This window comes from Aspergillus welwitschiae, assembly GCF_003344945.1.
Source record: "Aspergillus welwitschiae strain CBS 139.54b unplaced genomic scaffold BDQ94scaffold_16, whole genome shotgun sequence".
Lineage (NCBI taxonomy): Eukaryota > Fungi > Ascomycota > Eurotiomycetes > Eurotiales > Aspergillaceae > Aspergillus > Aspergillus welwitschiae.
The window spans coordinates 75,780-92,190 of NW_020798710.1; the positions used below are offsets into that span (position 1 = coordinate 75,780).

Genomic DNA, 16,411 nt, shown 5'->3' on the forward strand with positions numbered 1-16,411 from the left:
TCTACTAATTACATATGCATTGGGTGCATTTTCTGAGTTGGAAGTCAAATTTCCGTTTCAATTTTAATTTTCAATTTTATCAACTTGAGTAAGGAAGCTTTTTATCTGCATGCTCGTAGATATTTGATACACTGTAAACTGACATCCGGCGCCGCTTATGGTGCGTCGGCTTCCCTTTTTTTGCTCTTTTCACTTGTTTTTGGTGTTATTGTTGATTTGATTGGTGTTAGAGCACATGAATCCGTCTGCATAGACCGGTACTAAAGTTGATTAAGGTCCTGCAGGAATCATTGGTGCGTTGAAGAACTAACAAAGGAAAAGATCGCAAAAGAAAATAAGGAACGGACTACTACTCCAATGTCCAATAGTCTCATCACTGTCTCCCAGTCAGTCAGCCAGCTTCTTGCTGTAGCAGAAGCCTGCCAAGAAAGACAGAGAGAAAAAGCCTTGCTTGGAGTTTCTCGGTTGTCGCTGTCCATGAGAATGGATCATTCTCAAGGCTGGGGGCGAGATACGCCATGCAAGCTAGTCCGGATCAAACTACCGATATGGGAGAGCGAAGATGTTGTTGTGGACAAAGTAAGCAACGTCGAGACTAGAATAGTTGTTAGTCAATTTGAATGTTTAACATTATCATCATTATAGTGCAGCAGGATAAGCACTTACAGTCTCTCGTTCTTAGCGCGGACTCCGCACAAACGTCCCTGCAACTCGAAGTTGTTCTTCGCCAACCAATCTCGGACCCAGCTCTTTGACTGACGTTCTTCCGGGATGTAGGTGAATTTAAAGATCAGTCGAGCAAACTCGCGATGGCCTCCCAAGCCGTAGCCACTGAGACCAGTGTGGTTGAAATCGTAACCACCCTTAGTTCTGTGGTTCCCATCACATACCTGCAAGATCTTGTCCATAAGACAATTTCCAATGCCTTTGCGCTGCTGCTCTGGGATGACGAACAATTCCAATTCTGCGGTATATCTACCACTGGTTTCCCAACCGGTGTAGTCTTTAGCAGTGGCGTAGCCGAAGATGGTCTCTCTCTGGTGGCCAGAACCGCGCTCCACGGCAACAATGAAGGGAAGACGGGCATCTCTGGCGGTTTGGATACGCTCCCTGACGTCGTCTGGCTGCACGGTTCCAATATCAACGCTCACGAAGGAGTTTTGGGCGTACCAGTTGTAGATGGGGAGAAGCTGATTGGCGTCTCCCACATGTGCAGGTCTGAGATAGATGTTCGCCCTAGGCGTGTTGGGGTTTGGCGGCATGGTGGCCATGCATTCCAGTTGCATGCGGCGCGATAAGGCGAGTTTTTGCTCTTCGAGCTCTGCATCGACTTTTTTGTGCATGACCAAGTTGTAGCTGAGACCTGCCGCCGTCTCGTGCCTGTGTCGATGACCTAGCTCATCATTTGGATTGAGGATTGTGGTGGCCTTCGGCAGATTCGGGATGAGAAAGGTTCTAACACCATCCGGATGGGCAGTGCCATCAAAGAAGCCCTTGTGGTATATATCTGCGTAGCAGGCATTCTCAATTGTCTCGTCGAGCCAAGAACGGAACTTTTGAAGCCATGAGTCGTAAAAGGGAAGCATAGGAGGAGCCCACCACCAATCACACAAGTGGTCGTACTTCCGCCATTTCTGATATGCGCTGGGCGGGAAAGTGGGAGGTGCACCTCGAGAGGCATAAGGATGAACTCCGAACTTCTGGGTCTTAGCTCGAAGGGTGGCCTGCGCCTCGGACGGCTCAGGTGAGAGGGTCACTTGGTTATTAATCACTTGAGGGTAATTGAGAGACTGTTTTTCGTATGCGTCCCACTGTGGGGCCTTAAGAAGGCTGTCGAAGCTGAATTTAAGCTCCTCGAGGTTATCGAGGCGGTCATCCTCTGGTTCCTTATCCGAGTCATTGACCATAGAGAGAGCCTCGACGTTCAAGTCGACTTCTTCCATAGGACGCACGCATCGATTTTTCTCGATCTCCTGATAGACTTCCGACTTTGGATCCACCCCTGGGCCGTCCCGACATTTTGCTACTACTTCATCATCTGCGGTTTCGACCTCCTCCTTGCATAGATTCTGATAGATCTTGGCAAGTTCCTCCTTTTGTAATCTTCTAATCTCTGCTCGCAGCTCAGCACGGGTAGTAGGCTGCTTCTCCCCGGGAGGTTCGCCCGCTGGCTGTTGAATACTGCCTCCAGGAGGGGTATCACCACCGGCCTCTAGTCCAGTCTGTCCTGAAGCATCCTGCACCTTGGGCTGCAGTGTTTCAGCTCTGGGATTGCGCAGGACGACGTAGTCTGAGTCACCGCCGGATGACATTTTTCCCTTATTAACTTCTCAGGTGTCAGTCAGCACATTCCATGGCAAGACAGAGGGAGCGATATTTATCGTTTACCAGATAGAGCAAGCTTATGCGGCAAGCCAGACGAAGTATTTCGAGTGAATCTTAACTGACCTGGCCTCTCAGGTGCTTTGGAGACGTGTGAGATGAGAGGAGTGTGGAAAGTATGTGCGGTACCTCGCCGGTTTCTCTGCTCAGTCCCTAGACCTCCTTTGTTTCTAGGGAGGATGCGCTGGTCGGGATTCTGATACTGATGGTTTCTTATGTGTGGAGGGATGTAGGGAGATGGTGAAGATCGGGAAACTGAAATGTGAGAAGTGTCACGCAATCCACTCAGTGGCACAGGTAACTTGACGGTGATTTTGGAAGAGCTTGAGGGGTGTGAGGGGGGTTTGCTTTCATTTAAAGGCAATCGGCTGGTGGCCACGACCGGCTCTGGTGCTTTAAAGCACTTGGGAATCGCCGTAGCGATTGCCTTGTGCGGCTTACAGGTGACTGTACTGATATTTGTCGCTCTCACAACAGTTGCTTGCATCTTATTAACCTGACTCGGACTCACTAAATTGCGCTGAGGTGAAGCGGTCTTGTTATTCTCGGCACATCGTCGTGGCGAAGGCCGGTATCCAGGAGACCGGTATTTGTTGGAAATCGAGGCGCTTGATACACTATCACGTGTCCCTTTGATACGTGCCCATAAGTCTGGGCTGTCATAGTCATAGTTATTCTCTCGTGACATTTCTACAGTGAGGTAGGTTAGTATCACTCACACATCATCTCTCCCAAGGTTATTCATGTTAGGCAAGGAGGGTCCTACTTGACATTGATTGTACTCACTGCTGATAGGGGCCTCTGAAAAGACTGAATCACAGAATTCTATCTAATTGAACAAGATATTCTGTTTCCTAATCTCTCATATGGCTTCTGTCGTTATGTGACAACACGCATGAGAATGAGGAGGTTTTTGCCCCGCTGTGGACAGGAACATACTGGAGAGCATGGGATGTGCGCACTATTTAACGACTTGATACCTCTTTGATGTCACGCTATGCGCATATGGTGAATTCTGATAGAGCTGGAATTAAGTGGCTGCCTGTTATGTCTGCGTGAAGAAAATACATTGCTATTCCAATTACTTGATATTTCGTAAGGGCTATAATCACATTTGTTGTTCTTGTTGTGAAAGTGAGGAAGTGAAAGAGTCAGGACTGGAAATACTATTGCAGAGAATTGCAGGACTACATTAGGGTTGTTATTGGTTGTTCATGGGACACATGGCCTATGATGTCCCACTGTGATGTGAAGGAGGTGTAGTAGATTTGCCAGACAGTGAGCGGGATCTATATCGAGCTCCCCGTCTGTCCAATCTTTCTCTCCCCTTCAATTACCCCAACTACAAACTGCAACATCACTAAGAGACCAGTGAAGATGTTATCCATTTTGAGAAAAGCCCGGCTGAAGGATAAGGAGATGCGAATCCTGATGCTGTAAGTTTTACCCTGTGATACATACAATTTACGAAGTGATTCACTAATAGCCATGGCGACAGAGGTCTGGACAATGCCGGGAAGACCACCATCGTTAAGCAGATTATGAACGAAGATGTCACTACTGTCAGCCCGACATTGGGTTTTATCATCAAGACAATAGATTTTCAAGGGTATTATTATTTGAATTTGATAATCTGCAAGAATCACTCGCTGACTTCTATGCAGATATAGACTCAATATATGTAAGGATGTCGACCAGTGATAGCGCCCAGACTCCACTAACCACTTGCCATCAGGGGACGTTGGAGGCCAAAAGACCCTCAGATCTTATTGGAAAAACTACTTTGAGAAGACTGATACATTGATTTGGGTCGTCGATGCGACCGATCGTCTCAGAGTGGATGATTGTAGAGATGAGCTCGCCGGTCTCCTTCTGGAAGAGGTTTGTTGCCATCCCCGCCGGCACCGCTGCGCCCGCCCAGGAAGAGTTTTGCCAGCCACGGGCTAACCGTCACGCAGCGTTTAATGGGAGCAAGTCTTTTAATTTTCTTGAATAAGAGCGAAGTTGAGGGATGTATGAATGAGAATGAAGTTCGAGAAGTAAGTCCCTGCCCTTCATCTTACTTTGAACTATAGGTTCTCGCTTTTGGCTCCTCATGCCATGTCTTTCAGCGGATATTGACTGATGTTCTTGTCCACAGCGGCTTGGCTTGGATTCTATCAAAACACATAAATGGACGATATTACCCTGCAGTGCGATGACAGGAAAGAACCTGCATGAAGGGCTAGAATGGGTTGTACAAGACGCCAAAGATAGGCTTTTCCTTTATTGAGTGCTGTGGAAGTGTCTATGGCTTGCTTTTGACACCCTTTAATGACCACGATATGCTATTTGTTTCCCTTTTTCTATTCATATTTTCGTACTTATGGTATTTCAATGATAGCAGATGCCATATTGTTTGGCTCTTATGGCATGATGCGATCTTACGATGAAGTTCGTTGGTGGAACGAAATCAATGGTGATGGATTTTGCACCAGCTCTTCGGCACTATTTATATATTCTTCACGGAAAAATCAACCAGGTAATAACAGTGCATTTTACAATTGTGGATTTCAGCTCGTCAGCAATGGATTCATACTTACTATATACTAGTAGTAGTAATCATTGAAAAACATGTAACTCTGATCTACTCTCTACAACTTAAGACCAGTTGGACCTCAGGGGACAAGCATCCATGCTGGCTACACTCATTTTGACTGTCGACTACTACAAAGCACCACTAGCAGAGCCCCTGTCTCAATTGCTACTAGTAGTGCCTGGTCGGGTATCGGAACGGCGATCAGACAAATCGCCTTCAGGGTCCACGAACTACACTATGATGGCCCTTGTCGAACATGGTAAAGGCAACGGTGTTCCCAGTTCCCACTAGGGAGCGCCTCGCTTCGTAATTTACGTCAACCACGAGGTTTCAGCAAGGATTGCCGCCAATGTGTCTCACGATACGTACTACTAGTCCTGCGCCGGGTTGAAGGGGACTTAATGTCGTCAGACCCGACTAAATGCTGTGTGGTTGATGGGAAGCTCCCGGTTATCTTCGTATCTCCACCTTCTTCCCCCTTCCCTTCAAGGCCATCCGTGGATTCCACACCAGGTTAACCAAGCTTTGTGTGCCGAGTTTGACCCAACCGAGGTTCCCAAGGATCGTAATGCTGCCCGAGTAGGAGGAAACTGGAAAGCAGGCCGTCAGCCAGAAAAAAAATTGATTGCGTATCCGATCGCGGGGCGGCAGAGAAGGTTGAGTTTGACTCCACCGCAAAAGCCGGACCCGGAAAGTAAACAGTTCTCCTTGTAGAGAAACTTCAAAACATCCCCTCTCCAATGGATGATGAAGCTTTTGGGAAATCAGAGAGGAAACCCCTCTTTGTTCGGGATTTGCGACACGATCAACCCATTCAGGACTGGGTTTGATCTCGCCTAGTAGTGCCGGGTGGGAGAAACTCAAGGGGATCAGCTCACAGCCGCAGAGCGAGAGAGATGCGCAGTGTCAATCCGGTCGGGCGCCTCATCCTAATTTCCTCTGGGCTTCCGGCAGTGGGGCGGCAGCTGATGTGCGTGCCTTCGCCGGATTTTATTTGACGATGGAAGAGCATTACTATTCTTGCCTTCACGGCGCTCAGCTGGCCATCGATACGGATCCACCACTAGAAACGAGAAAGACGCTGCCCGGCTCTCGCTGCCATTCCTTCACACTGGATCGCCCAGGGTGAAAGGTGGAGTAAACCCGACAACGACAACAACAGCAACAGCAACAGCAACGACATGAGCTGGAGGCACACGATTATCCCTTCCTGAGGCTCAGACCCGGCACAAATCAGTCACAAAAGTCTCTCAAGCGGGCAAGAGCCAGAGTGTCGCTCAATCACCACCACCACCGCTAACCGTGACACTCCCTCCACTCTTCCTGATTACTTCAACATCTCTGGTTCACAAGCAACCAAATCATTCCCCCTCTCTTCCCCTTCCCCCCCCCCCTCCCCTCTTCAGTCTGGTGCCTCTTGCCACACCCCACCGTTCCTGGGGGATTTTTGTCGGTGTTTATTCGGTTTGAAAGGGCATCATTACTTTTTCTGACTTGCCATTTCTGCTTTGTTCCCTCTTTTTTTCCCTTCTTTACCCAATTTTTGGGCTCCTTGAGAAAGTGCCAAGCTGGCCATGTCGTCCACAACCGACGCGGATGGCACTGAGGATGTCAACGACTTCCTTTTGCGCATCCGCGAATTAGGAGAGAAGCGCGATAAAGAGGACGAGGAACGCACAAAGAAGTTGGAGGAGGAAATTCTGCAGGGTCGGAAGGAAAGGCAGGCTAGGAGAGCTGGTATTTGATTTCCCTTGCTTTTTTTTATTCCCCGGCGGACCCCCTTTTAAAGTGAATTTCCAGTCGCCAGGACTCACGGTTGGCTGGCGGTTGGCTGGTCCTTTTCCAAATCTGTCATCTTCAGGAATGCTGACTGTGTCCGTTTTCTTGGGATCCAATACAGAGCGGGCACGGTCGATTTCCCCCACGAAAGATTCACCAATATTAGATCCCGCTCGGTTGAGCATGTCTTCTTTCAGCCAGCGAGCGATTGACCCTCCAGAACACCTCGAACCTACCCCTCATACGCCCGGGCATGACACTGGCAACGGGGCTGATTCGGTTCGAGATGACGCATCGATATCTACAGACAATGGTCGGAGGGGGTCTACTTTGACGGCAAACGATGGGGAAACTGCTTCCAGACCTATCTCACCTTTCCGGAGCAGAGCCGGCACTCTCTCCTGGCAACAAAGGCCTACGTCTCGGGATAGCAACAGGGCTTTCTTCTCCGCGTCGCCCTCCCGTGAGAGCCGTTTCAGAGCCATGTCCACAACGTCTAATGACGATCATGGGGTATCTAGGAGCCCATTCGCGTCCTCCCCCTCGTTCAAAGACGTACCGTGGTCTCGCCACACAGAGGGAGGGAGCCCTTCTCCGACCCGCGCAAAGCAGGTAGAGGAGGACTCACTGCACCCTCTGCACCCTGATACTGGCGCCAAGGAGTTGGAAGCAAATCAAGAGCACACTACAGAGTCGGCGAAGGAAGCAGAAAATCACGAGATCGTAGAAGAGCGATCACGGTCCCCGTCAAGAGCAAGTTCAACGTTTGCAGAAAGTAGTTTGGGCAATCGGTATTCGAGCATATCTTCTGTGTCGACGGCCACTGGGCTTGGCTCTCCTTTGCCTTTGACGAGCGCACAGAAACTCGAGCCGCGAAAGACGGAGGACGGCGCAGATGACCAAATCACATCACCCCCCTCGCCTAGGCGTTTGTCTCCCGAGCGTTCTACATCTCCTACCAAGGGGCTCGGTGGATTTGTGCAAAGCGCTATGATGAAGCGATCAGACAGCGTGTCAAAACGCTGGAGCGCTCAGCTGCCGTCGGGGCTTAGTCGAGGCAATTCGGTTTCTAGCAACCGCAATAGCTTCGCTGCTCCTTCCGGCAATGATGTTTTCTCCACTGCGCCTTCATATAGAATGAGCAGAGACGGCCCAAGTCTCTCGCCCTCGCGGCCAACCTCTAGCCATAGACCCGGTTCCAGCCATAGACCCGGTTCTAGCCACAGACCTGGGTCTAGCCATAGCGAAGCGACTGTCGTCCATCCGGTCAAAGATGGCGAACGACCGGCTACACCTCCCGTTCCTGGCAGCAATGGTGCGCGGCTAGATGAAGGGGACCGTAGACCCTCACTCAGCCTGCACACACGGTCTACTAGCTCCGTTGAGAAAAGCACGGACTCCAGCTCGTTACCACCATCAAGCCCGTCAGTTTCGAGAACTATGGACCCCAAGAGATGGAGCCCAACCAAAGCTTCCTGGCTCGAAAGTGCTTTGAACCGCGACGAATCACCCAGGCATAAGCGACAGCCCTCCCAACAGGCTTCCTGGGTCAAAGACCGGCAATCAAAAGGTAGCGTTGACTTGGGTCGAACCGCAAGCTTCAAGGAGGTCACACCCGTGGGTCTTATGCGGACTACTGCTCCTGGTGGTCACTCAAAGACCTCCAGTATCACCGGCATCCCCGACATATTTTCCAATCACGATTCAGGGAAGACGAAAGAAGCAGAACCCGAAACCACCACACAAAGCGCGGATACTCAGGATAGCTATTTACCACCTGCAGAGAAGACCGAAGAGACCTCTCCTTCGAAAGAGGAGTCGCCTACCAAAACAGAGGCGGAACCGGAGAAAACAGAAGATGAAGCTACGAAACACAAGCGTACACCGTCTAATCTGAGCCCGATAACCAAGACCACTATCGATGCGCCCCTGGCATCCCCTCGTGATCCGCTGTTGAATAGGCCCAAGCCTCTGTCTCCTGTAATAGATTTCAGAGCCAACCTTCGACGGAGGGAAGTGGTCAAGGATGAGTCACCCAGGGAGGAACCAGAATTCAAGAATGTCTTCGGAAGGCTGAAGAAAGCAGAGTCCTCGAAGCACGTGCCGCCGGACGAGTTGAAAGAGAATATTCTCAAAGGCAAGGCAGCTCTGAACTCCTCGGGCGGACCAAAAAAGTCGCAGAAAGTGGATGAATTGAAAGACAGCATTTTGAAGCAGAAAGAAGCAATCAAAGCCAGTGGGGGTTCGCTGAGACGTAATACTGCGGGGGAGAAGGATGCTCCCGGCAAATTTGTACCTGAAGCGATTGCAATGCGGAACAATTTGACCAAGTCCAGCAGTATCAAAAGCAATCTTTCAGCAGCCGATTCTTCGTCGCCGCTTTCGCCGCTCTCGCCTAGAGAGCCGGGCACACCAAGAAGCACGCATGGCTTCCAGGTTGCATCGCCACTGTCCCCTGCCGGCGGCGAGTCTCTTGAAAAGTTTCAGGATTCGCCAATCGCCCCAGAACCACCCAAGCCCGGCGCTGATGATAATGCCGAGGAGGCGGCTGAACCGAAACTGCCGGAAAAAGAGAGAGGATGCGAACAGGAGAAGACGGACGGGGCAGAGGTGAACGCCGAAGAGGTAAAGGAGGAGGGCATCAATCCGGTGCGTTCTCTGCCACCGGGGGATTTGATGCAGGCTACAAGTGCACCTGCTGAGACTGAGGGTCCTGCTGCTAAAAGTAAACTCGCAGGCCGATTAAATCCTGCCTTAGCGGGCCTTTTGTCCCGTGGCCCGCCCGCACCGATTAACAGGTCGATGAAAGGTCCTTCTTTCAACAGTGCTGGGGAAAGCAGCTCGAGAGTGGAAAGTTCTCAAGCTGCCGCACTCACTCATTTGACCAAGGGTCGAGCTAGAGGGCCAAAGAGACGCCTGCCCCAGGGTACTACACCGGAAGGTACGAACTCACTCTTTGATGAAAGCAATCATGTACCAGAGTCTCCGCCAACACCTTTGGATGCACAGAGACCAGAATCGATGTACTCGGAGACGGAGGAGGAAAGTGATGCTCCGGATATGCCAGCACATGTGGATGTAGAAGAAGCCGAAGACATGCCATTGTACACGAAGACGGCAGATGCTCTAGAGCCATTGACATACATGGAAGAAAAGAACCCCGAACCTGCGAGTCCAGTCCAGGAGGCTATCACGCATGCACCAGAGCTTCCGGGAACTGTGGGACAGCCAGAGCATGAGCCCCTGAGCCCACTGCATAAGGAGAATACTAATACCCCAGAGCCGTCGGCACCCATGATTGAGGAACCCGAACCAGCTAGCCCAGTCAAAGAAGGAATGAACTATGCAACCGAGGTTTCAGCGCCTATTCACAACGACGAATTCGAGCCTATGAGCCAATTCCAGGAAGAAGTCCACGATGCGCCAGTGCTCTCAGCACCCATGATTGAGGGACCTGAACCTACTAGCCCAGCCAAAGAGGAGGTGAACGATGCACCCGTGGTTTCAGCGCCTATGGATAAGGATGAATTTGAGCCCGCGAGCCCACTCGGGACAGAAGTCCACGATGCTCTAGTGCCCTCAGCACCAACGGATAAAAATGAAACTGAGCCCGCAAGCCCTATCCGAGTGGAAATAAACGATATACCGGTGGTCTCAGCGCCTATTGATAAAGACGAACTTGAGCCTGCAAGCCCATTCCGGGAAGTAGTCCACGATGCACCGGTGGATAAGAATGAACCTGAGCCCGCGACTCCAATCCAAGAGGAAACAAACGATGTACCGGTGGTTTCAACATCCGTTGAGAAAGACCTTTCTGAGCCTACGACCCCACTCCAAAAAGAAGTCCACGATGCACCTGAACCCGTGAGCCCGATCCACGAAATCAGTGTTGCGCCAAAGCTCTCGGAGCCCCTGGTTAAGGAAGAAGCCACCCCTGCCTTCCCAATCCACGAGGAGTCCGATGATGTATTAGTGCCCCCAGCACTTATGAGTAGGAAGGCACCTGAACCTGCAAGCCCAATCCTGGAGGATATCAACGGTGCACCGGTTGCCTCGGCGCTTTCTGGTAAAGATGAACCAGAACTTGTGGGCCCAGTCCAGAATGAAGCTCACGTTGCACCGGTGCTCAGTGCACCTGCGGGTATGACTGCTCCTGGTCCTACGAGCCCGATCCAAGAAAAAGCCAATGGGGCGCCAGATCTCTCGACTCTTTTGGAAGATGAAGAGGCCAAGCCTGTGATCCCAGTCCGAGAAGGGAGCATCCCTAAGCCCGAGCCTTTAGCTTCTGCGGATGGCGAGAAATTTGAGACTACAAACCTAGCTCTCGAGAGCTCTAACGCCCCAGGACTGTCAGAACAGGCGGAAGAGACAACACTTGAAGCCACAAGCCCGATCTTGGAAAGGAAAACTTATGTACCACCGCCACCGGTCCATATGGATATTGAGGAAACTGAAGCTACAAGCCCGGTTCACTACGAGACTTCTGAGGCACGGGAGATGCCGGCCAGCGAGGACGAGAAAAGGCCTTCATCGTCAATATTTGAGGTGGATGAGCACCCATCTGCCTCTTTGAATGCGCACGTTCCCGAGCCCATGTTTTCTGACCCAGGAGAGAAGAATGGTGTTCTGAGTCCCTCTGCGCCCAAAGCGGAAGAACCGAAAACCAAGAGTCCAGCTCCTGAGGCAGGTGATGCAGTACCGAATTCTCCATCAGAGCTTTCGGATGCACACGAGCCAGCACCTGCGCGTCTAACCTCGGTCGACAATATTGGTACTGTGAAGTCTCCATCATTGGATGCAGAGTTCGAGCTTCCAAATGCTACGTCAGAAGTAAATGAGGCGATCCCGAAATCTCCAGCATCTACTTTGGATGCACAGAGGTCAGAAGCACACATCTCACCCATTGGCAGTCCTGCGGGAGTCTCCAGCGGCTGGCCCCTTCCTAATACTGAAGTCAAATCCCATGACGAACCGCAAGAGAGCCCGAGCCAATATGACACGCCAGCAACAAGCAAGCCAACTGAATTCAAGAGGAGCATCCCTCGTTTAATAGAGAGAGAGACACCGCAGAAGCCCGACGACGCGAGCCCTAAACCTTCAACGGTGTTAGATCAGACTGCTACCAATATTCGAGAGAACGCCAGCGCATACTTTAAGAGCATACGAAGCTCACTCTCGGCGAAGCCTCCTCTGCCACCCAAAACAGCTCCACTGCCAGCAACACCTGTCTCTAACCAGACACGGGGCTCGCCGACTCACTTCTCATCACCTTCTCCTTCGCCTTTGAGGGGAAGCTTCAGGGATAACCAGAGTTATACTCATCCAGCACAGCAGAGGTCCGCGTCCTCGCTTTTTTCCACCATAGGCTCACGCAACTCGTCGCCACGGGATAAAGCCTTGCCTTCTCCCCCTGTTCCTCCTAAGGGGTCCAGGGCCTCTGTTGACCGCTTCTCCTCGAGATCTTCAACATCTCTTGTACCTCAGGCCGATGAATCATGGGAAGCTATCTCTGATTTCTTCAAGACCTTCCCAAAATCTAGCGACCGTGTCAACATTGATACGCAGCTGATGCTGGCTGATAAGAGTGACAATGCCAAGATCAGGACTCTGAAGAGACAGTTGTGGGAGATTACGGGAGATGGGAAGAAGCAGGATCTTCCTGTTAATCAGGAATATATCCTGTATGAAGGAAGCATGTACCTGTGCGTACATCTTTTCGAGGCCGATGGCACTGTACGCTCCGAAGTGCACCTCTGGTGTGGTGATGATGTCCCCGACTCGGCAGTCGATGATGCCCAGGCTTTCTCTCGTAAAGTCGCCAAGGATAATGGGTCCAAGCTGGAGATCATCAAGCAAGGCAAGGAACCCGCTCGGTTCATTCAAGCTCTTGGGGGCATTCTCATTACTCGTCGCGGTTTGAGTTCTCGCTCCAGCTCCTCCGCCATCTTCATGCTCTGCGGGCGCAGGCATCTGGGTCAGATGGTGTTCGATGAAGTCAGCTTCTCGCCCAGCAATCTAAGCTCCGGCTACCCCTTTGTGATCTCTGCGATGTTTGGCAAGCTCTTCCTCTGGAAGGGCAAGGGCAGCTCCGCCGAAGAGATTGGTGCTGCGCGCCTGATTGGCATGGACCTTGGGCTAACCGGCGAGTTTGAGGAAGTGGCTGAGGGTGAGGAACCAGAGAGCTTCTTCGAAGTCTTTCCCCATTGGGAGCGAGATACAGGCGATACCAGCACCGACTACTGGCGTGTAAAACCCAACCACGAGCGATATCGCTCGCGGCTTTTCCGTATCGACCACGAGCTCGGCCAGCGTTCAGGGTTCTGGCTGCGTCGCTCAGGCTCGCCTTCTCCGGTTATCCGGCCCAATGACACTGTCCAGGAAATCGAGCCTTTCTGCCTCAGGGACATTACTGCTAAGGGTGTCTATGTTCTTGACACCTTTTTCGAGATCTACGTGTATGTGTCCCTTCTTTTTGGTGCTTGCCGACCAACTGCTAACATTCTTTTCCCTGATTAGGATCGTGGGCGACCAAGCTTCCAACCGGCCCGCCGAGTTCGCATCTGCTGTAGTCCTCGCGCACGAATATGGAATTCTCACTGCATCACTTCAAGACCGACCCTTCATTCCGAAGAGTTTCGTCGCTCTTGGAGGAGTTCCAGAGTCTTGCAGCACTGCGTTCCGGAAGTGGATCCCGGGCTATCCTTCGCAACGTCTCCCCCAGGTGTTCCCCCTTAATGCGGCTATCGAAGCGATTCGGTCCGCTTAATCCTCCTTTCTCTCGGCTTTTCATTCTTTCTGGGAGGTGTCCTCTCTCGTTGTGGTATACTTTTTTTTCTTCTGGTTTCTAGCTGTGCATAGCGATCTCGCGGGGTTTTACACGTACATATACTAGCTTGGCTGGGTCTATCTGTACAGAATTGGGGACTGAGATGGCATGGGATGGGAAAGTGGAAACATTGCTTTTAAATTCCTAGGAGCCTACATGGCGGGGTGTGTATGTGGCAGTCATTTTGTGCATATCTACATGGCTGTGCTGGGAGTTACGGTTGCTGTTCACTTACTTTTCTTTTCGTACTTCGCTTCGATGAAGATATTGGCGCTGATTCTGTGTACGATACATATCTCTTCAATATAGAAAGACTTCTACTCCACAACCCATGATATGAGGTGAGATCCGATGCCGGGACGCGCCGCCAACCATCGTTCAGTCTGGCCTCCCGTCTTTTTTTCGTTTCCTTTTTCATAGTCCTCCCTTGTGAATTGGTAATGTTATGAATTACTGGCATACTTGATATGAGGGAAAAAGAGAATCATAGTAAGGAGGTTTGGCATGAACCGTCAATAAATCTTGACCGACACTTTCTACTTTGCAGGTGGTCAGCTGGAACAAAGCAATTCGAGGATTTCTATTGGCTGACCCATGGTTCAAGTAACTATCAAATAGTAAATGTATACTACTTTATTGCCCCAGTCACAATTCTCTAATTTGCGTCTCTGTTTTATTCCCTTCCCCCTTTCCGTCTCACTGCACAGAAAGAGTAACATCGATCTTCGTGTCCATACCTGACCTGTCTACTTGCTCGTTGAGAACATTTTGTATGAGATCTTTTTGTGATTAGCCGCCTCTGTTTGCTTATTCCGGGACTTCAGCTGGCTTCTGACGAGTAGTAGCGATTTGACTCCAGATCACTCCGGTTTTCGCATATTTGTCCCTTGGTCACGGGTCTCGGAGTTATGGCACTCCGTATCGAGCATCGGTCGACGTCCGCGGGTGCTTTCGTTTTCTTGATCTGCAGATGTGGACACGATGCATATCCTCAGGTTTGTTGCCTCTAGGTTGGCCAAACTCTTCCGAGGAGGCGCAGAAGCGGCTCTCAGAGACAAATCTGGTAGCCAAAGTTGGCCGGGATACTACATAACTGGTATCGCCACGGAAACCTCTCGGTGGAAAAGGAATGATGAAAGAAAAGAAAAGAAAAGGAAAGGAAAGGAAATAGCCCTGGCTTTCGTGGCAGCCACGAGTGGGAAAACAAGCGTGTCCGCGCATTCACCCGTCGGCGCGATTATGTACTATTACCCATTGAGTAGTCTGACAATTCAGCATCTGCGCGATGCTCTTCGGGGCCGAGAGGGTTGCCTGTCCCGAACCACAGATATTCCAGCATCAGCACTACTGTACTGCGGTGTAGACCAACCACAATCGCCCGGGCTTCACTCACTCTTTGCCATATGGGAAGGGCTGAATCCCTGCCGCTCATTCAGGTTTAGAGAAACCAAGGATTGCCTTCTTTGATCGTCCATTGGCTTGGCCGTTTTCCCGTGAATTGGAAATGTAAACAGAGATCATGCTAGGTTATGTCATGCAATGCAGGTGATACCAGGATGCCTGGGCACGCGGCAGAGATTTGGGATGTATAGACTTGATGCGAAGTTCTTACCGGTTCGTGTTGCGCGCTCTATCAATTTCTCTCTCTGTTTTGCCTCCCAGTCAAAGCTATGAGTCTCTTTTTTTTTTTTCGGTGTGAGTGTCTCTGTTGTTGTCGGTGTGTCAGTCATCAGGAGGATCGTCATGGGACCATGACGCTGTGCATCGGGATGGGAGACGATTTCTGGCGAAGGACAAAAGCGATAGCACAACGATACCATAGTCATAACAACAACAATAACGATAACAACCAAGGAAGGCGGAGAAGGAATGAAGCACAACAAGCGAACTAGTCGCACTGGAAAGTCATTGTGGACGGGGAGAAGGGATACAGTAAAGAAGAAAAGTCACGTTGCCGTGATTGGCTCCATTTGGCAGGCCGGGCATCAATCCGTCAGTCAGTCTTCCTCCAATCCATCCACTTCTGGTTCGGCTGCTGCTTGTCGTGCTTCGTTCCATCAGCACTCCTCGTCTTCCAATCCCGGTTTCTCTCTCTATCCTTCCGTCTTCGGTCCATTTCATGACTTTTTACAATATCCTATCCTTTTGTCTGATGTTTTCTGCCTGAATCCTTAGCGATGCCCAGGCTGATCGACGGGATGCTCGCAAGTTGAGATTAACCTTCAGCAGGGGTGACTGTCAAAAATGACCTATTCCGAATGCCCCGCGCCTTGCCTGCGCCACAGTCTCCCCAATACGTTCCTGATGTAAGGATTCAACATTTTTTGACGGAAGTTTATTTTCAGTAGGGCAAATTGGAGGGGACGAGGTTAAGCAGACGGTGAGAATTCAATCAACACCACCACCACTGAACCATCAACCAACCCCTCCGTTCAGGTCCAAGGCCCTGCAGGTGAGCGGACCTTTTTCCCTGCAAGTCGCCCGTGCGGTTTGACTTGCACTCACGCAGGATCCTCGGACCCCTCAGTTCAAAGCGGGTGAAAGAGGGGAAATCACAACAATCCTGCCCTGCTCTTAGCGGTCCTGCTAAAGACTTGAGGGTGTTATCGGATCCCCTGTGGCCCGGGCTTGCCTGATCTCGTATCAAGTCTCTCGAGTCGACTCCATGACACATTGTGTGGCCCGAATGTGACAACAGTCAGAGATATTGCAGGAAAAATAGGATGGAGGCATCATTTTTAATCAAATGTAATTCGATTATCCATGTCCATGCCATGTTTTTATTTTTTCCCGGCTCCCTTTTCGTGGCTGGACTCCAGTTACGCTTTCGATACAGGTCAACATGC

The 16,411-nt window shown here is 50.8% G+C and overlaps 6 protein-coding genes across 6 annotated transcripts; 4 read left to right on the forward strand and 2 right to left on the reverse strand.

Annotated features, from left to right (window-relative positions):
- Positions 1-342: 342 nt before the first annotated feature.
- On the reverse strand, positions 343-3,070 carry BDQ94DRAFT_178715 (GNAT family N-acetyltransferase; the record flags this gene model as incomplete). Its single annotated transcript, XM_026773182.1, has 3 exons — positions 343-595; positions 667-2,326; positions 2,449-3,070. 3 exons carry the CDS (start codon positions 3,068-3,070, stop codon positions 541-543), a joined length of 2,337 nt encoding a protein of 778 aa, XP_026626182.1. The 3' UTR covers positions 343-540.
- A 634-nt stretch (positions 3,071-3,704) lies between these two features.
- BDQ94DRAFT_143704 (ADP-ribosylation factor-like protein 2) lies at positions 3,705-4,931 on the forward strand. The gene is made up of 6 exons (XM_026766300.1): positions 3,705-3,818; positions 3,881-3,991; positions 4,047-4,063; positions 4,118-4,263; positions 4,341-4,421; positions 4,523-4,931. Exons 1-6 carry the CDS (start codon positions 3,760-3,762, stop codon positions 4,652-4,654), a joined length of 546 nt encoding a protein of 181 aa, XP_026626183.1. The 5' UTR covers positions 3,705-3,759; the 3' UTR covers positions 4,655-4,931.
- Positions 4,932-5,202: 271 nt separating this feature from the next.
- Positions 5,203-5,775, forward strand: BDQ94DRAFT_143705 (uncharacterized protein). Its single transcript, XM_026766301.1, has one exon. The coding sequence runs from the start codon at positions 5,396-5,398 to the stop codon at positions 5,672-5,674; it is 279 nt and encodes a 92-aa protein (XP_026626184.1). The 5' UTR covers positions 5,203-5,395; the 3' UTR covers positions 5,675-5,775.
- A 759-nt stretch (positions 5,776-6,534) lies between these two features.
- BDQ94DRAFT_170337 (putative gelsolin repeat protein) lies at positions 6,535-13,505 on the forward strand (the record flags this gene model as incomplete). Its single annotated transcript, XM_026771470.1, has 3 exons — positions 6,535-6,697; positions 6,861-13,194; positions 13,256-13,505. 3 exons carry the CDS (start codon positions 6,535-6,537, stop codon positions 13,503-13,505), a joined length of 6,747 nt encoding a protein of 2,248 aa, XP_026626185.1.
- A 1,270-nt stretch (positions 13,506-14,775) lies between these two features.
- BDQ94DRAFT_143712 (uncharacterized protein) lies at positions 14,776-15,173 on the reverse strand. The gene is made up of 2 exons (XM_026766302.1): positions 14,959-15,173; positions 14,776-14,876 (listed from the first exon to the last, which is right to left on the reverse strand). Exons 1-2 carry the CDS (start codon positions 15,038-15,040, stop codon positions 14,803-14,805), a joined length of 156 nt encoding a protein of 51 aa, XP_026626186.1. The 5' UTR covers positions 15,041-15,173; the 3' UTR covers positions 14,776-14,802.
- Positions 15,174-15,258: 85 nt separating this feature from the next.
- On the forward strand, positions 15,259-15,849 carry BDQ94DRAFT_33240 (uncharacterized protein). Its single transcript, XM_026775510.1, has one exon. The coding sequence runs from the start codon at positions 15,435-15,437 to the stop codon at positions 15,738-15,740; it is 306 nt and encodes a 101-aa protein (XP_026626187.1). The 5' UTR covers positions 15,259-15,434; the 3' UTR covers positions 15,741-15,849.
- Positions 15,850-16,411: the final 562 nt, after the last annotated feature.